Source organism: Alligator sinensis, unplaced genomic scaffold (genome assembly GCF_000455745.1).
Source record: "Alligator sinensis unplaced genomic scaffold, ASM45574v1 scaffold264_1, whole genome shotgun sequence".
Lineage (NCBI taxonomy): Eukaryota > Metazoa > Chordata > Crocodylia > Alligatoridae > Alligator > Alligator sinensis.
In genome coordinates this window covers 466465-483185 of record NW_005841831.1, presented here as the reverse complement: position 1 = coordinate 483185, position 16721 = coordinate 466465, and the positions used below count along the sequence as shown (strand labels likewise).

Below are 16721 nucleotides of genomic sequence, written 5' to 3'. Positions count from 1 at the left end.
CGCCCCTTGTGAATCGTGCCTGTCCTCCCACCTCACTCACAGGCCATGCTTGCCATTCCATCTACCCCACCCGCAGGTTGTGCCTGCCCTCTCATCTGCTGACAGACCCTCAACTCCCTCTAGCCTGGATCCCCAACCCCCTACTAGCCCCCACCATCCTGACTTACCTGATATTGGGCAGCCATTTTGAACTGATATAACTCCTCCCAAATGCCTCCGAATGTTTGTACTTAGCCAAATAGTAATAGCATGCATTTCCCTTTCCTCTACAGCCCAGTCAGTGCTGCTTACTGTTGACCTAAAACTTCCCCTTCATTTAAGGTCCAATCCCCTTCAATGCATACATGTCTAGCTATGCAGTTATTCTGTAAATTTGGGCAACCACTAATGGGGAAAGGCTAAATGGGGCAAAGAAGTTAATTTTTTCCAGTAATTTAAGCCAGCTTTTTTTGGCTAGGGACAGACATTCAAAAAGCCTGACCCTGAATTGATTCAATCTTCGCAGGTTAGTCTAACCTGAAAAGCTTGAACGAATTTGGAGGTGGATAGACATTCCCTTTTCATTCCAGAAATGCAAGCACATGCCTGCAGTGACTTAGGCTAGAAGCTGGGGGAGGTTAAAGCAGCCCACCCTTCCCTTCCACAGAACTGAGCTGAGGGGGTGTGTGGCCAGGCCTTGGCAGGACACTTTGATTAGGGAGGGGCATATACCCCCACCCTGCCTGCACTATCCCAGGCTTTTCCCCCACTTGCTGCTCAAGGGGGAAGAGTGTTGCCAGCCCCTGGCTAGTACTCTTTAGGCAAAGGGGGGGTGTGTAGTGCACGCATGTGTTGATGATACTGAGCTTTTCAGTCTCCCTCTCCCTGTCTGCAAACCTGACAGGACTGCAAACCAGCAGAGGGCTGATAAAACCAAAACCACCATGTTATCAGCCCATCAGCAAAACAAAGCCTCTCTCATTAGTTCTTCTTAAACAGCTTTTTTCAAGGGACATTACCAGCTACCCCGTTGATTAGCTCCAAAAAGCCCTAAGTGGACACTGTTCTGTCTGCCTGTCCCAGTGAAACTGGAGACACAGACACTTCTCAGCATTAGCTAGCATACCACATGCCTAGAGTCTGTGAGGCTGGGGTCCTTGCTGTGGGAAGAAGGTGGGAGAGGGAATCCCTGCTTGAGCAGCCAGCAGTGAGGAAAGCCAGGCAGACCCCGCTGTGCCTTCAGTCTCCTCTGGAGCTCTGGCTAGGGAGGAGAGGGGCAGGGCCAGCCTGTTCTTTGGAGCAGAGTGCACAGTCCAGCCCAGCCCAGCTGCAAAGCATCTGGGGTCTGGGACAGACATTGCATAAACCGGCTTGACCCAAATCAGTTAAGTCTGATACTACATTTGGCCAGGTTTATCTTAAACAAGTTTCAGCCATTTTGAAACCGGTTTATGTGCACTGAACTTGTGTTCTGTTACAGGTTTAAACCAGTTTCTAATCACTTAAACCGATTTTGTGTGTAATGTCTGTCCCTAGCTTTTGTGTTAGAATAGAACCCTGAACTGCACTTTGAATATTTCTGGTGCTAGTACTTGAAAACAGCCACCAGAACAGTTTGGTGCTTCCTTAAATTGCTAAGTGAATCAAGTGCTAATCAGTTTCCAGAACCAATCAACATCTACTTTTGATAATGTCGTTGCACAAAACAGTTAGAATCCAACCTAACATTGGAAAGCCTTACTTGAAAATATAACTTAAAACTAATTTGATTAAGAGAACTGCCTTTGGATGGAGAACTAACTGAGGGACTGCAGAGTAATGTTGATTAGTTGTAAATTGAGGCAGCAATCTGTGAAGTGAAATTTCCCCAGGGATAAGTGCTTTGTCTACATTTATTTAATAATTTTATAATGATCAGGGCAAGGTTGCATATACCATAGTAATTTACAGATGATTCTAAAGCAGAAAATAACAGACACTAGGAGTAGACCTAGAAATGACAAAAAAAACCCTAGCAGAAATAAACTTACCTCAAACTCTTTTTAGTAGAACTTCTTTGTAAAGGTACCAGTCTTAATATTTTTTGTAAAGTATCTTGTAAATTTCAGATATTGTAGCATTTAACCTTAATAAACTGAACAGAGTTACACCAGTACATGTAGGGCTAAATCCTATTTTGCTTTATGCATTTAAATGGCATATGCACACCCATATAACTGATTTTGGCACTTCTGCACAGTTGGGGATTTTCTTTTGCCCCTTGGGAGGTAGCATTGCCCTGCACACGCCAGGGAAACACTAACTTTGCTGGCAGCTTGTCTTCACTGCTCAGTAAAATATTAAACTACCAAGACCTTTATGTTTCACAAATAGCTACTGAATCCACACAGTAGTTGGCTGTCATACTGCCTCTTGCAGCAAACAAATTCCCTGTTCTTGTGCCATGGAAAACTTGCGATTTATATGGGACTTGTCCCATGTGATGGTCTTCACCAGTAGCAAGAAAAAGAAGAAACTGAAGTTAGCAGCCTGTGTTAATAAATAACATTTCCTGACATCCTGACATCAGGCCACAAGTAGAGTGAAGGTTGGATTTAATCCTTTCTAAGCATTTGGCTTTTCCTTGACATTTGGGAGTGGGGGGGTGGGGTGTGGAAAAACCAGTGGCATTGGGGGTTACCTCTTCCTACCCTACTTTTCCACCACTGTATTATGATATTGCCCTTTGCTTAGGTTCTTAGTTTAGGACCAGTATATTGTAGAACAGGGTTGTCCAACTTGTAAGCATCTGGGGACTGAATGCTCTGTGGACCACACCAGCAGGGGCCCCTCTGAGCTGCGCACTACACAAATAACACTCCACTCCCTCACTGCACTGCATGGCCCCGCTGCTGTATCACAGTAGGTTTGCCTACCCTCAGCTCCCCCTACCACACCATGATGCATTGCTCTGCTCCCTGGAGCAGAGGCAGGCAATGGAAACCACAGGGAGGAAGAAGGGGCCCAGAGATTCCAGTTGCAATTGCAACTTGAGTGATAGGAGAAGCAGCAGTGAGGCAGGAGTGCCAGGGGCAGCAACTAAACCCTTTGTGGACTGCATACACCCCATGGACCATCAACTGCATAGCCCTTTCTAGAACGTAGGGTTACAGAGTCCCTAAACACACTGGAGTTGCTAACCTAGAATTTCCTTCTATTTTCTGTAAATTTGAAATAAAGATTAACCAGTTTCTCATGATTGGGGTCTTTGTGTTCTTATGTCAAAACTAATGGTGTGATTGATATCTATGTCCATGTAGCAGGAGTTTCCTATCTTTACTAGGGGGCTCTGACATTCTGAGAATTTTAAGTTCTCCCCATAGTTTGCTGAAACAGTGTTATATAATATTGTGAAGTTGGAAAATCTTTTCTGAATCCTGAGTTAATGTTTGCCATGATAAGAATCTTGCTTATATGCTCATTGCATATGAATGTAATAATTCTGGAATTCTGGCTTATGCACTGAGTTCCTGAACAACCTTGGGGGATGTTCCCGTAATCTGTGTCAGATTTCTGTCTATGACATGGAACTAATATTATTCCATTTTGAAAAGGCAGCAGGGCATTTAGTACTTAGAAGCTGCATCTACCCGAGATGCTGACTGCTTAGTTGTTACTGCGTAGTCATTTAGGACTCGTATAAAGAAGTACTAAATGACTACACCGTAACCTGCGTTAATGCACAGCAGCGCCAGTGAATGGCTTTTTTGTGACACTGACTGTGCAGTGGCTCGAGATTACTGCATGGTAGCATTGTATCATGGTTTCTGCGTTGTGATGAGTCTTGGGCTATTGCACAATCAGTGTCTCGTGTAGACACAGCTAGAATATATAATGTTGTATCAGTCTTCTAATAATGATTTACTTTCAATTGCAGTGCAGCTTATGATGCCATCCTTGAGCGAAATGTGGCAATCAAGAAGCTAAGCCGGCCATTTCAGAATCAAACTCATGCCAAACGAGCGTACAGAGAGCTTGTTCTCATGAAATGTGTTAATCACAAAAATGTAAGTGATTCTTGTCTTATATTCAAAATGAGTGTTAAGTAGAAGGCTGCTAAATGTAAAATCATTTAGCAGAAGTGCAGCAGCAGAGGGGAACCCTTAACAAAGGCCATGTCTATCCTGTGGGGTTGTTGCTGCTGTAACTTTGGTAACAGTTGTATGGTGGCCAGACCACCAGTACAGGCACACTTCTGTTAGCAGAAAGACTATTTTTCTACCACCAGAGCCATACCAGCTTCCTCAAATGACAGATGTTCCAGCAGAACTGTGTCCCCAGTCAGGGTTTTGCCAGTTTAACTATGCTGAAGATTAATCTGGAATCTATGGCCAAGAGAGCCTCTTCAGGAGAACTTAGAATAGACTAAATCATAAAACAGAGTTGTTTTTTGTAAAGGGCGATTTTCTCCACTTACATGTGTAAGCGTGGGAAGATCTTTCAAAGTATAACCTGTGCTGATTAGCTTGATTTTCCTCTCCACTCTCTCCCTGCCCCCCACAAGTCCAGCCTGACATTTTTTGTCAGTTTTCCTCATCTTGCCCGCATTTCCAGACTCAAGGCAAGAAACCAGGTGTTCCTCTGCTGTGTAATACCAGCAAGCAACTAGCAAGCCGTGATACCATGGCAGATACCTATTATTCTAACTGTTGTTTGTGGTAAAATCAACTTGGAAGGATAGTAAGGGCAACAAACTTTTTGTGCTTTGTATTTGGACATTTTGTAGTACAGCATCAGGATCTGCTAGATGTTTTTGAGATGGACATATAACAGAGCAAAGCTACCGCTCCTGATTTGTCAAATGATTGCTTATTGGAACTGCACTGGAGAAAGCTGGCATTGCTTGGACTGCCCTTTCCACTTCCTTTTAATCTGCAGGGGAAAGGTTCAACTTCCCTGAACTGATAGCCAAGGCAAGCCACTAGCCACAGGAAAGGAAGTTGGCTCCTACACAAAATAGTCTGTGCATGCTATGGGCCAAACTGTCATTTTGTATCTGGAAACTTTTTAGTACACTTTGGATACTACTAGGAGCTAATTGATGATGAAGGCAGGTTCTTTCCTGCCCTCTCTGACTCTGGATGTTGTACATTTCCTTGATTTGTCTACACTCCCCATCCATTTACAGGAGTTTGTATATACCCCAAAGGTTCTGTGGGAAATTGTCTCCATCTTCAGATTCTTTGCAGTTACAACCTCTATTTCAGCAAGGTTTGACAGCCGCCTGCCTGTTTTTCTCAGATATCATTGAAACTGCATTCTCCCTCCTCCAGCAGTATCTATTGATCTGTTCCTGTAACAAAAGTGCCTTCATCTCCCCTATTTATGCATTCCTCCAAGGGGATAAAGCTTGGGGTGGGTGTAACCAGTCTTCAGCGTATTTTTACTGCTGTGGCTGCAACCAGTGTTCCCTCTAAGCTGTGTGGTGTGTGTGGCTGTGCAGGCGTGCCTGGTAGCGTGGCATGAAAGTGTCTGCGTGGCCATGCATGCTGCACAGCTTAGAAGGAATGCTGGTTGCAACACAACCCCTGTAGTGTGTCCAGTTATGTACTCACTGTACAGCTTTGGTCCCTTGTAAATAAGTGCATGCAGTCATGCTTATGTGTGTTGTGTATGTATGTGTGTTGGGAGTAGGGGGGGGTGTTATAGTTGGTGCTCTCTCTAGTGCTGGCACATGTGGTTTTAGCATTGATTTTTCTCTGCAGCAGATTTGGGTACCAAGTAACCAGGCGCCATGAACCATGGGTACCAAATAACTGTGCACCTTGAATTGTCATTACTTTCTCCCATTAGAGCAGGGGCAGGCAATTATTTTGCCTGGAGGGCCACTTACCGAGTTTTGGCAAGCTGAGGGCTTTTGAGGGCTCCATGGGTAGCCTCACCCCCTGGTCACCATCTTGTGACCGGAAATCCCACCCCCTAATCCCTGCCTTTTGCCTTCGCAAGTACTCCTTTCAGAAAAGGGTTTTGCCATCTCGGAACCAGGAAAATACCAAATTATATTCTAAAAAGCGAACATCTACAACATTCATTAATTTGATTAAAAAAAATATTTTTGTCCTGATTTACATGTGTTAGTGTAGTGCACATAGTGGTGCGTGCACATAGTGGTGCTTGCACAATAGCTTAAAATGAAGTCTTACTCTTGTATATTGTGGGAGGGTGTGGGATGTGGGGAGGGTATAGGTTTGTGGGGGGTTGTGGGTGTGTGAGTATGTGGTGTGTGGGGGAGGGTATGAGTGTGGGAGGGGCTTGTGGGGAGTATGAGTGTGGGTGTAGCGTGATGGAGCATGTGGGTGGGTGTGTGTAGATGTGCAGGTCATGGGTGGGTATGGGGTTTGTGGGGGAATGTGTGGGCGGAGGAAGGCTGGAGTGTGTGAGGGGGTGTGAGTGTCTGCATGTATGGCAGTGCAAGGGGGGTGTGGTGCATGTGTATGGTGGGGTGTGCGCGTGGGACTCACCCTATGAGCGCGCGCGCGCGCGCGCGCGCACACACACACACACACACACACCCTGCTCCTGGCCGCAGTACCTGGAGCCATCAGCAGCCAGCTAGAAGGCAGGGAAATGGCAGCTACACGCGAGGGGAAGTGGCAGCAAGCGGGAGCACAGGGCCTGCCCTGGTGTCCCAGGGCCAGTGCTGGCGGGGCCTGGAGCAAGATGAAAGGAGCCATGGGACCCCTGCCTCACAGCTGGTGCTGGACCTTGTGCTTCTGTCACCCTGCTCCGGGCCCGGCCGGTGCTGGCCCCGGAAAACCGGCATGGGCCCCGCACTCCAGCCCAGCTGTCACTGAGCTCCTGCATGCCCTCTCACTGCCACTCCCCCCTGCCTGCAGCTGCCATTTCCCTGCTTTGCTGCTGGCTGTTGGCGACTCCAGTACCACATGGCTTCTGGCTGCATCGCTGGACTGTGGGACTTAGCAGGAGCTGGTCCAGCCCAGCCCCGAGGACTGGGATGATCGCTCGTGGCCCTCCTCTGACTTCCCCCCACTCCCCGCATTCTTATCTCAATTTCCCTCTCAGGCACAGGGAGGCAGGAAGAACCCCAGGCCAGAAGGCTTTGCTAAGCACAGGGCTTCTGATTGAGGGGGCGGGAGTGAGAGGGGGCTGGGCCCGGTGGGCCTTGCTTCTGGGCTGCTGGGTCCTGTTGGCTTCCCCTGGGTCCTACTGCCCTTGTCTCCTCTCATCTTTGACAGGCAGCCAGGAACAGATAAATTTTAATTTTCTAAATTTTTTTAGGGGTCTCACGGACCAGATAGAATTGGCTGGCAGGCCAGATGTGGCCCGTGGGCCGTATTTTGCCTGCCTCTGTGTTAGAGTACCCGGTGCTTCAGTGTAGGAGTCAGCTTTTCAGGTCTTGTGGTGGTTGGGATTTCACTGTGTAGTAGGATGTCAGATACAGTAACCACCATCATTTGAGAAGTCTTACTTTCTTGCATACATACATCCCTGAATATAATATACACCTTATTTTGAAAAGGAAGAATGAAGAAAAAGATATTTTTCTGGAGTTATGGTTGCATAGTTTAGAGACAGCCTAACTTTCAGCTTAGCCATCCTCCCTTTCCTGCTTATCTTAAGCTGAAATAGGACCTAAACCTAAATAGGAAGCAACACCTAAACAGCAAGATTGCCCTAAGAAAGGTTAGCGTGATAAATGATCACTAAAAAGGAAAGACGATAGTTAATGTCTCTGGAGTGAAGAACAGTGAGTCATTATGTCAGTTGATTCCCTCAGATCCTCAGATGCTTGAATAGTACTGAAACAGCTAATGCAGCATGTAGGAGGAATCAAAGTAGGATGCTTCTATCTTTGGCAGAAAATTAGCTTCCCTCCTTAATGTATGTACTCCAGTTTTGGGGGGTTAATTGTGAAGGAAAAGTTTCAAACTGTATGCAGAAAATTATGGTATTTTCTTCTTTCTCCTCAAGAGAACAGTAGGAAAGTATCACCACAGGTTCACTTAGTCCACATTCATGTGGCTTACTGTTCTGACAAGGGAATCCAGGAGCCACAACTACAGGTATAGTAGACCTCTGGCATCTCTGGGAAAGCAGTCATCTAGGTATCTGATCTCAGCCCCTTACCCCTATGATATGGATGTACCGGGGGTCTTTGGGGAAAACAAGCAAGTGAAGTAACTTTTACAGCCTACTGACCCCCTTAGAATAAATCTTCCTTCCTGTTTAAAGCTCTTAGACTTGCTAAACAGAGCTTGGTGCTGTGGGAAAAATACCTGCAGAACACGGAAAACTATTTGAAGCGTTATAGTCTCCTCTTCCTTGCTTGTCAGACACTAGTGCCCTTTCATAACTGTACCATTTACATCACCTTGCTCAAGGCTTCATGGGCGTTTTTGCACATACTTGTGGGTGGGGGTAGGGCACTTTAATTAGAGTGGCTTTGAAAGCCGCTGTAATTAAAGTCTCCATAGCGTCTCGTGTATCAGCATCCCTGTACTTCAAAATGACGGTGGGGTTGCTTTAAATCTCGTTGAAGGAGCTTTATTTAGTTAAATTGCCCCTGCTGCCAGTTTGAAGCACAGGGACACAGGTGCATGAGACGTGGCAGCTGCTGGAGTGCACTAAATAGCATGCTGTAGCAGACTAGGGATGCACTGCTAGAGATTTTGGGGGCTGATACTGATAGCCAATTTTTAAGGAGGCATATCGGATGATACCGATCTGATTTCTGATATCAACCAGGCAGCTTGAAGAGCTGCGTGCAGCTGATAAGTCTAGTGGGGTGGAAGGGAAGCAGGGGGTGGGGAGGAGTGGGGCTGAGGCAAGCGCTGCCCAGCTGGGGCAGGGTGGACATGGGACGGATCTGCAGCTCATCCAGGGGGCGTGGGGAGGAGGGGGCGGGGCGGCTCCTGCCGCTGCAAGCTGCTCATCCTGGATTCTCTGGTTTGGCGCTAACCCAGAGTCTCCCACCGCTGCTCCCACCACTTGTGTGGGAGGGCTTTGGGGGGGGTGGGGGAGCATGTGCCTCTGGATCCGTGGGGGGATGGGAAGAGCCCCGCCCTACACAGATCTGGGGGCACATGCCCCCCACCCCACAGTGCCCTCCCACATGAGTGGCAGGAGCAGTGGCAGAAGCTGCTGGGCGAGTGCCAGACCAGTGGCTCCTGGACAAGTGGCACAGCTCCAGGAGCCTCGCCTCCCACTCCCTGTGCCCCCTGAAGGAGCTGCGGCCTCGTCCCTGGCAGGGCAGGGCAGGGCAGGGCTTGCCACAGCCCCTGCCGGGCTGTGCTCCTTGCTGCCTGCTTGCTGCATTGCGGCTGCGCACACGCACAGGCATTTATCAGCCAAATTATTGGCCATGTCAGGCCAATTTCCGATAGGATCAATTTTCTTTATATCAGTGTCGATCCGATATCAGATCGATGTATCGCTGCACCTCTATAGCAGACTCAATCATGTTTGCTCTGACGCACTATAATTGCAATGTGTCGGATCAGCTTCCCCACATATCTACAGGCACCCTGTGATTCCAGTTTTTTGGGACACCGCAGAAGGCCCTGACAGTGATAGAGGGCCTCCTGTTTTAAGGCTATGAGCTCTTAAATGTGATTATGGAGGAAGTCCTATATCCTGGAGTCCCACTTATTCAGAGCCTATGTACTAGAGACCTTAAGAGAAAGCAGGTCAAATACCAGAGCTTCACAAGGCAGAGGTTCTTGGCTTACTATTGTGCTCATCAGAGGTTATCACAGCCACCAGCCCCCCCCCCAATTTTTTTTGCACTCTTGGGAGTAGTCTTCTCCTCTTTTGTAGAATTTTGAGAGAATTACATTATGGTATTGCTAAAAAGCAGTAAATTGGTTGCTTTAATGACTCTCCTGTAAATTACCTCAAATGTAGCTGGCCCTTCTGCAGTGAAATTGTATAGCCAGTGTCCTGTTTAAATTTTTGAAGGTTCAACATTTGTGCCATGATACTTATTTCTGCTGTAAGATAGCAGGGTTTGTCTCAATATAACTGTTCCCTATTCACATCAAATTGATAGTCATGGTTACCTCTAGTTAATTATGTGTCATTGTGCCTGCAAGATGGAGCTTGGCTACATGTTTACTCTCTCTCCCTATAAATACTTAGTCAGATTTTGTTGCTCTTGTATGATCTCAGGATCTGTTCTAGTGCACCTGTGTCTGTCAGACACAAAGAGGAGAAGCTGCTGTGCTAGCCACTGCTGGGACAGCATACCCAAGTCTGTGCAAAAGAGGGAATGGAAAGCTAAACCTGGAACTTCCTGGCCCACCACAAATCATAGAATCATGGATGTTTTTTGCACTGGGTGCCACAGCATCCAGTGCAAGTATCCTGATGTATGCTTGGCATAGTGCAGTGCTAAATCCATGTTAGTTTCACTGCTGCTTCCTTCTTGTATCAGAACTCAATCTTTCTAGGTACTTTCTTTGCTAGTTATCTTACCACTGGAAGCTCTTTTTTTCTACTCCCTGTTCCAAGCTGTCATTTTGCTTGCCTGGTGGTAAATCAGCAGTGAACTTTTTATGACATAACCTGTGTTTTTCATAAATGTGTACTTAGCTACCTGATCTACCTTTGGATTTATCCATAACATAGTATTATCATTAGAGGTTAGCATTCCACATAGCTTTTGGGTTGTGAACCTGTATTAGCCTTCCTTTGAGGGCCTGTAGGTTACCTGCTCATTTCAGCTGACATCAGTACGGAGTTCCTTTTACAATGCAGAATTCCCTCTTCCACTGGCCCAGGATGCTAAAGAAGCTTCTCTGTCTCTGAAGTCTCTGTCAGAGACTTCATGCCCTTATCACAGGAGCAGTTTAATGGGCCATAGACTTTGCCAGTGATGTTGTATGTGGTTAAACCAAAAGAAAAGCATTTTAGTCTGTGACTCAAAGGTTAAATTGGGAGGCTAGGAAGAACAGTCCTCAGCAGTTCTTTAATTATCAGGTTCTGCTTGCTAAAGAGTGAAATGCACTTGTTTTTTAATACAAAGAAACAGCCAGGACCAGCATTCAGTTCCTTCCACCTGCCAGTTCTGTGTTCTGAACAATTAGACAAAGTCTACCTGTCTGATTATTTTTGTGGCTTTTCTTTTTCCCTTTCTACAGATAATTGGCCTCCTGAATGTGTTCACCCCACAGAAATCCCTGGAAGAATTTCAAGATGTGTAAGACTAAATTTTTTATCCTAGCTGAGAAATTATTAAATAGTTACAAACTAAGAGGGCTACTAAATGGATATTACACAGTACTGCTATCTTCTAATTACTAATTTGTTGTTGCTTCATAAGTTACATAGTGATGGAGCTTATGGATGCAAATCTCTGCCAAGTGATTCAGATGGAACTAGACCATGAGCGAATGTCGTACCTTCTCTATCAGATGTTGTGTGGTATCAAACATCTTCACTCTGCTGGAATTATACATAGGGTGAGTTGGTATAGTTCACTTTTTTAATGTTTCTGTTCTTTTTGCCTTCAGTGTTAAGGAGCCAGGAAAAAGTTTTTTTTTTTCATAGTAAAACCAAAAGATGTGGTCTCTGCCTGATTTATATATGTAATATATAAGTACAAAGAATGATAACATGACTTAAAAATATTTTGCTCCACTCTAAGCTAAAGATAATGTAAATTTGAAGCAACATTTTGGAGCTGTTCTTCTCTTAATTCTAACTGCGATTTGGTAGATTAAATAGGTCCAAATCTATGTAACAGGTTGCATTACCTCCTCTAATTTGCACTAGAACATTTATCCTAGTGATTAACAGGAGGAAAATCTGGAAAGAGAGAGAGAGACTGCTTTTAGGACTATTTTACCTTTTTGTGTCTAAGTAGTCCTTTATGTGGCTATGTAATGGCAGCTTTTGGCATTCATGCAGATTTCTATTTCAGTTCCCACCTGTGGCAGAATAGGATTTCCCTATACATATAAAACTGAGGAAAGACTGAGGGCCCTCCCGTCTTTTAGCCCTGGAGCCTGGGGACTAGGGCACTTGCTCCTGGAGTGAGAGACCCAGGTTCTAGGTGCTATCACTCAAAGGGTTTTGAAGTTACTTCTGCCAAATCCCAGTGAACTGCACTGATACCAGACCATGGGCTTGGCATTAGCCAAAGTACTTACCAGCCCTCCACTTGTAGTTGGCCCATTGCACCTTCAATTTAATATTCATTGGATAAAATTAATAAACAGGGAAAAGGACAAAGGCTAAAACCCAGGCTCCCCTCCCTTCCAGTGCATTTTCCATCTTTTTTGAGGTGGTGCTCCCTTTTGCATTCTTCCTAGCCTCATGCGTCTTCTACTCTTGGCTACCCAGTAGGTCAGCTTGAAGAGGAGGTTGTGGGCAGTGTGTTGGATAATGCCCAGCTCATGGCTTGGAAGTTAGGAAGTGTGGGGGTAGAGGTTCAAATCCCTTGTGGGTGAGGGAAGCCCAGAGCCCTGACCTTTCATTTTCTGGCTATGTGCCTTAATCACTAGGCTGTTGGGTTGAAAGGTAGGAGGGCCCTCCTCCCCAACTAGTTGTGTTTTTTCTGTGACTAACGTTTTGGAGCTTATGCAGCATTATGTGCATACCTATGTGATTCTCTTCCTCCTGGCCACTTACACAGCCATAATGCAGCCTGCTGAGCATGCCCAGAAGGGAAAGGCAGGATGACTATGCTGCCCTACCCCATATGCATTCATTATGCATGCTGTGTATAGTTTCGGAACTATAGCTTCTGATACATTGTCAAAATACCATATTCTTTCTAAAATCTTAAAATAGCATCCTATACATTGCTATTAGTATGTACTTACACTATTTTCATTGTTATCATATCAAATTATATGTGTTGACTTAGTAAATTCTCATCTCTCTAAAATACATATTTAATTATTTCTCCACATCTATTTACTGTACATTATCTTTCATCAGTGGTACAGTAGCTTCTCTGTTTTCTTAGAATTTTTTCATTGAAGAAGGCGATCACCCATGGTCTGGACATATTTGACATAGAAATGACAAGAGTGCCCTTTCCTGTCTATATTGAAATAAGTAGGTGGGAGTCTCTAGTCTATGGAGCCTGACGCTATTCTGTGGAGCCTGCTTTCAGAACCTTTAAGCCCACCAAAATATGGGTGAATCGGAATGTAAATCATAACTACAAAAGTTGCTACCTTTGTACTACTCTGATGTTAATTTCTGTTCTAAATAGTATTGGTGCTGCCCGATTATGATTACAAACTGTAAGCCAAAACTAACAGAAATCCTGAGGCTAGATTTCCTGTTTTTAAGTGTATGCGTGATATATTTGAACGGTCTTTAACAAGGCTGACTTTTGGCACATATGCTGTGTAGACAGTGATCTTTGTATGCATGGATGCCTCTGAATGACACAGATGGATGAATTTCATCTGCACATCATCATGATGGATTCTCTTATGACAGCTCATTTTTAGCCCTTCATAGGAGATTCAGCTTATTGTTCATGAAAAATGTATGAACATACATTTCACCTTCAGTATTTAAAAATGTAGAATTTCCTCACATTTATTAATGGTATTACAATAAAACTTCTGAAAATAAGGAACAGTTATAAAGGAACATGTTTATATGGAGAACATGTGGCTTAGGCATTTAGTTTATTTGTACCACAGTGAAGCAGGTTTTCAGCAAAGGTGAAGCCAGAGATTTGCAGCACGTGCGGCATGGAAGTCAAATGCAGAGAAAGGTTCAGATAATTTGCTCTTACTGAGAAAATTGCAGTGAGTATATTTAACTTTTGTATTAGTGTCCCCTGGTACAGTTTTGACTGTAGGTAAACTTTTATCAGTGACATTATCGGCTATACCAGCCAAAAAAAGCTGATCGCCAGTAATGTCAGTCTTCCTTTTATTGGTGCCAATCTGATGTGGACCAATACATTGGTGCATCTCTAGTGATCAGCATAATTCCCCTCCTTACACCTGTCCCAGGCACTGAAAGATCTCTTTATGCCTCTTTCCTTAAGTGACTTGGTGAAGAGCACAGAGCATGCCATTGAAGTTTTGTATCAATACTCTTGGACTGTATGCACAACTCCTGGTTTAAGCAATGAGTTACATAAGGTTTTTGAGTTCTGGTATGGTGAACATATATACACATTTCTGCAGTTGGATGAATTTAAAATGCAGCTTGTGTCAGTATATACCACGGGAATTCCAAAGCGTGGTAATGTTATATTCCACTTCCTCATTTTTTAGGTTTTTTGGAGACCCAGTGCTGACAATAATTTGAGTAGTTATGCTCAGTAGGTGATTGCTTGGTTTTGTTCAGTATCTTCATCAACCATCTGGAAGATGGGACAGATTGCACCCATAGCAAGCTTGTGGTTGACTCCAAGCTCAGGGGAGTGGTGAATATGGTGGAGGAGTAGGGCGAGGTTTTCAGAGAGTTACCTAGACAAATTGGAGGATTGGATCAAAAGACATCTCATGAAGTTCAATAAGTACAAATGCAAAGTCTTGCAGTTAGGATGGAACAATCCCATGCACTGGTACAGACTGGGGACTGACTGGCTAAGTAGTAGCTCTGCAGAGAAGGACCTGGGGGTTACAGTGAACAATAAGCTCAATATGAGCCAGCAGTGTGCCTTTGTTACAAACAAGGGTAACAGCATACTGGGCTGCATTGGTAGGAGCGTTGCCAGCAGATCAAGGGAAACAATTATTCCCTTCAGTTTGGCACTGGTGAGGCCATATCTGGAGTATTGTGTCATTTTGCACATCTCCCCCTCCCCCAGCTACATAAAGGATGTAGACAAGTTGGAGAGTCCAGTGGAGGACAGTGAAAATAGTTAGAGGGATATGGGGCACATGACTTCTGAGGAGAGACGAGAAGACTGAGGGGAGATTTAATAGCAGCCTTCAATTACCTGAAGGGCATTTCAAAGAGGATGGAGCTAGACTGCTCTCAGTGGTGACAGATAACAGAACGAGGACCAATGGTTTCAAGTTGCAGCAAGGGAAGTTGAGGTTAGATATTAGGAAAGGTCACCAAGCCCCAGCCCTCTTTCCTGCCTATGCAGGGGGTCGGACTCAATGATCTATTGAGGTCCCTTCCGACCCTAATATCTATGAATCTATGAATCCTGCACAGATCAGGGCTGCGGAACTAGCACTGAGGTCCGGGAATCTATGAATCTATGAATCTATGAATCCTGCACTGATCAGGGCTGTGGGACTAGCACTGAGGTCCGGGCAGGACTCGATGATCTATTGAGGTCCCTTCCAACCCTAACATCTATGAATCTATGAAAAACTTTCTCACTAGGAGGGTAGCAAAGCACTGGAACAGGCTACCCAGAGAGGTGGAATCTCCATCTTTAGATGCTTTTAAGACCTGGGTAGACAAAGCTTTGGCTGGGATGGTCCTGCTTTGAGCAGTGGGTTGGGCTAGTTGACCCTCTGAGGTCCCTTCCAGCCCTTATTTTCTATGATTCTGTGATTCTGTAATGTAGGCTTAATGTTCGGAGGAGGTGGAAATATGGTTAACACCACAGTGTCTTACTATTCTCTTGATAGGATTGACCTGGAATATGAAGTAAAATTTGGGAAAACAGCAAGTTGTCAAAGATTTACAGGAGTTTAATTAATAAAGGTTATCACCAATAATTCCTGACATTGGGCCATAAGCAAAACTCAGGAACAGTCTAAAATTCATATTGGTCTTAAATGGCTAAAAAAGCTGATTATACTTGATCATCTTATTGAGAAGTTTGTAAGCAAAACTTTACATTAGCAAGTATGTGTCAGTGACAGAGAAAGAGAGACTTCTAATTAACAACCATACGTCAAATATTCCTTTATACTTTGTAGTAAGTATTACAACACTCCTATGCAGCAGTCAACAACCTTTTTGAGGCAGTGGGTGAGAATGATGAAGTGGTTTGGATCCAAGGCAGATCAGGTCCTGGCCACTGCTACCACCACTTCTCCCTGCCACCCAGCTGTGGCCTGGGTAAAGCCTCCCATTGCCTGACCCCAGCACAGCATAGCATGGTGCAGCCCCACCAAACCTCCCTGCTGCCAATCACCACTGAAGCCACCTGAGTCTGAAGCTAGATCTGGCCTACAAGACTGTAGGTTGCCAACCTGTGTTCTTCTGTGTTTGTTGAGATGCTCACTGGAAACCTGACAGCTGCCAAATGAAAACTATGTAGATTATGCAAAATGTAGGCATGGTAATTTGTGCTTTGAATCCCAGTAACTTTTATGTAAAAAGTTGGGCCAGATCTTCATCTTGTATTACATACAAATATTGTTTTGGGGGCACAGACAAGGAAGACCAATGCTACCAACCTTTAGAAATCAGTTTGGTAGGAATAAAATATCTTGTTATGCTTTTTAGAACAAAATCATTGATGTTACAGGCAGTATTTGATCTAGGATATCCAATGATGTGTACGATATTGCTGCAGACAAAATAGATGACACGTATGTCTGTGTAGATGCTGCACTACCAGTATATAGCTCATAGCTCTGAGTATATGAGAGACAGTGAAAAACCAAAATCTGATCCAAGAGCTCAAATAAAGAGAGTTGTTACAAAATTTTCAACAGAAAATTTCTCGAAACTTGGTTAGGACATTTTAATTCCTGTTTTAAAAGTTAAGTGTTATCTTCAGGGAGTTGTGTTAAGGTAGAGTTTTGTATTTGGTCTTCATGCAAGTTGATTACAGATGAGAAACTAACTCC

The 16721-nt window shown here is 44.7% G+C and overlaps 1 protein-coding gene across 6 annotated transcripts in view; it reads left to right on the top strand.

The window, feature by feature from the left end:
• MAPK8 (mitogen-activated protein kinase 8) overlaps positions 1-16721 on the top strand; it is a 126531-nt gene that overhangs the window by 75594 nt on the left and 34216 nt on the right. For all 6 annotated transcript variants that reach the window (XM_006014762.3, XM_006014764.3, XM_006014763.3 and 3 more), the window contains 3 exons: positions 3896-4025; positions 11118-11176; positions 11300-11438. In XM_006014762.3, coding sequence (XP_006014824.1) covers positions 3896-4025; positions 11118-11176; positions 11300-11438 — 328 coding nt within the window. The remainder of the gene's footprint in view (positions 1-3895; positions 4026-11117; positions 11177-11299; positions 11439-16721) is intronic.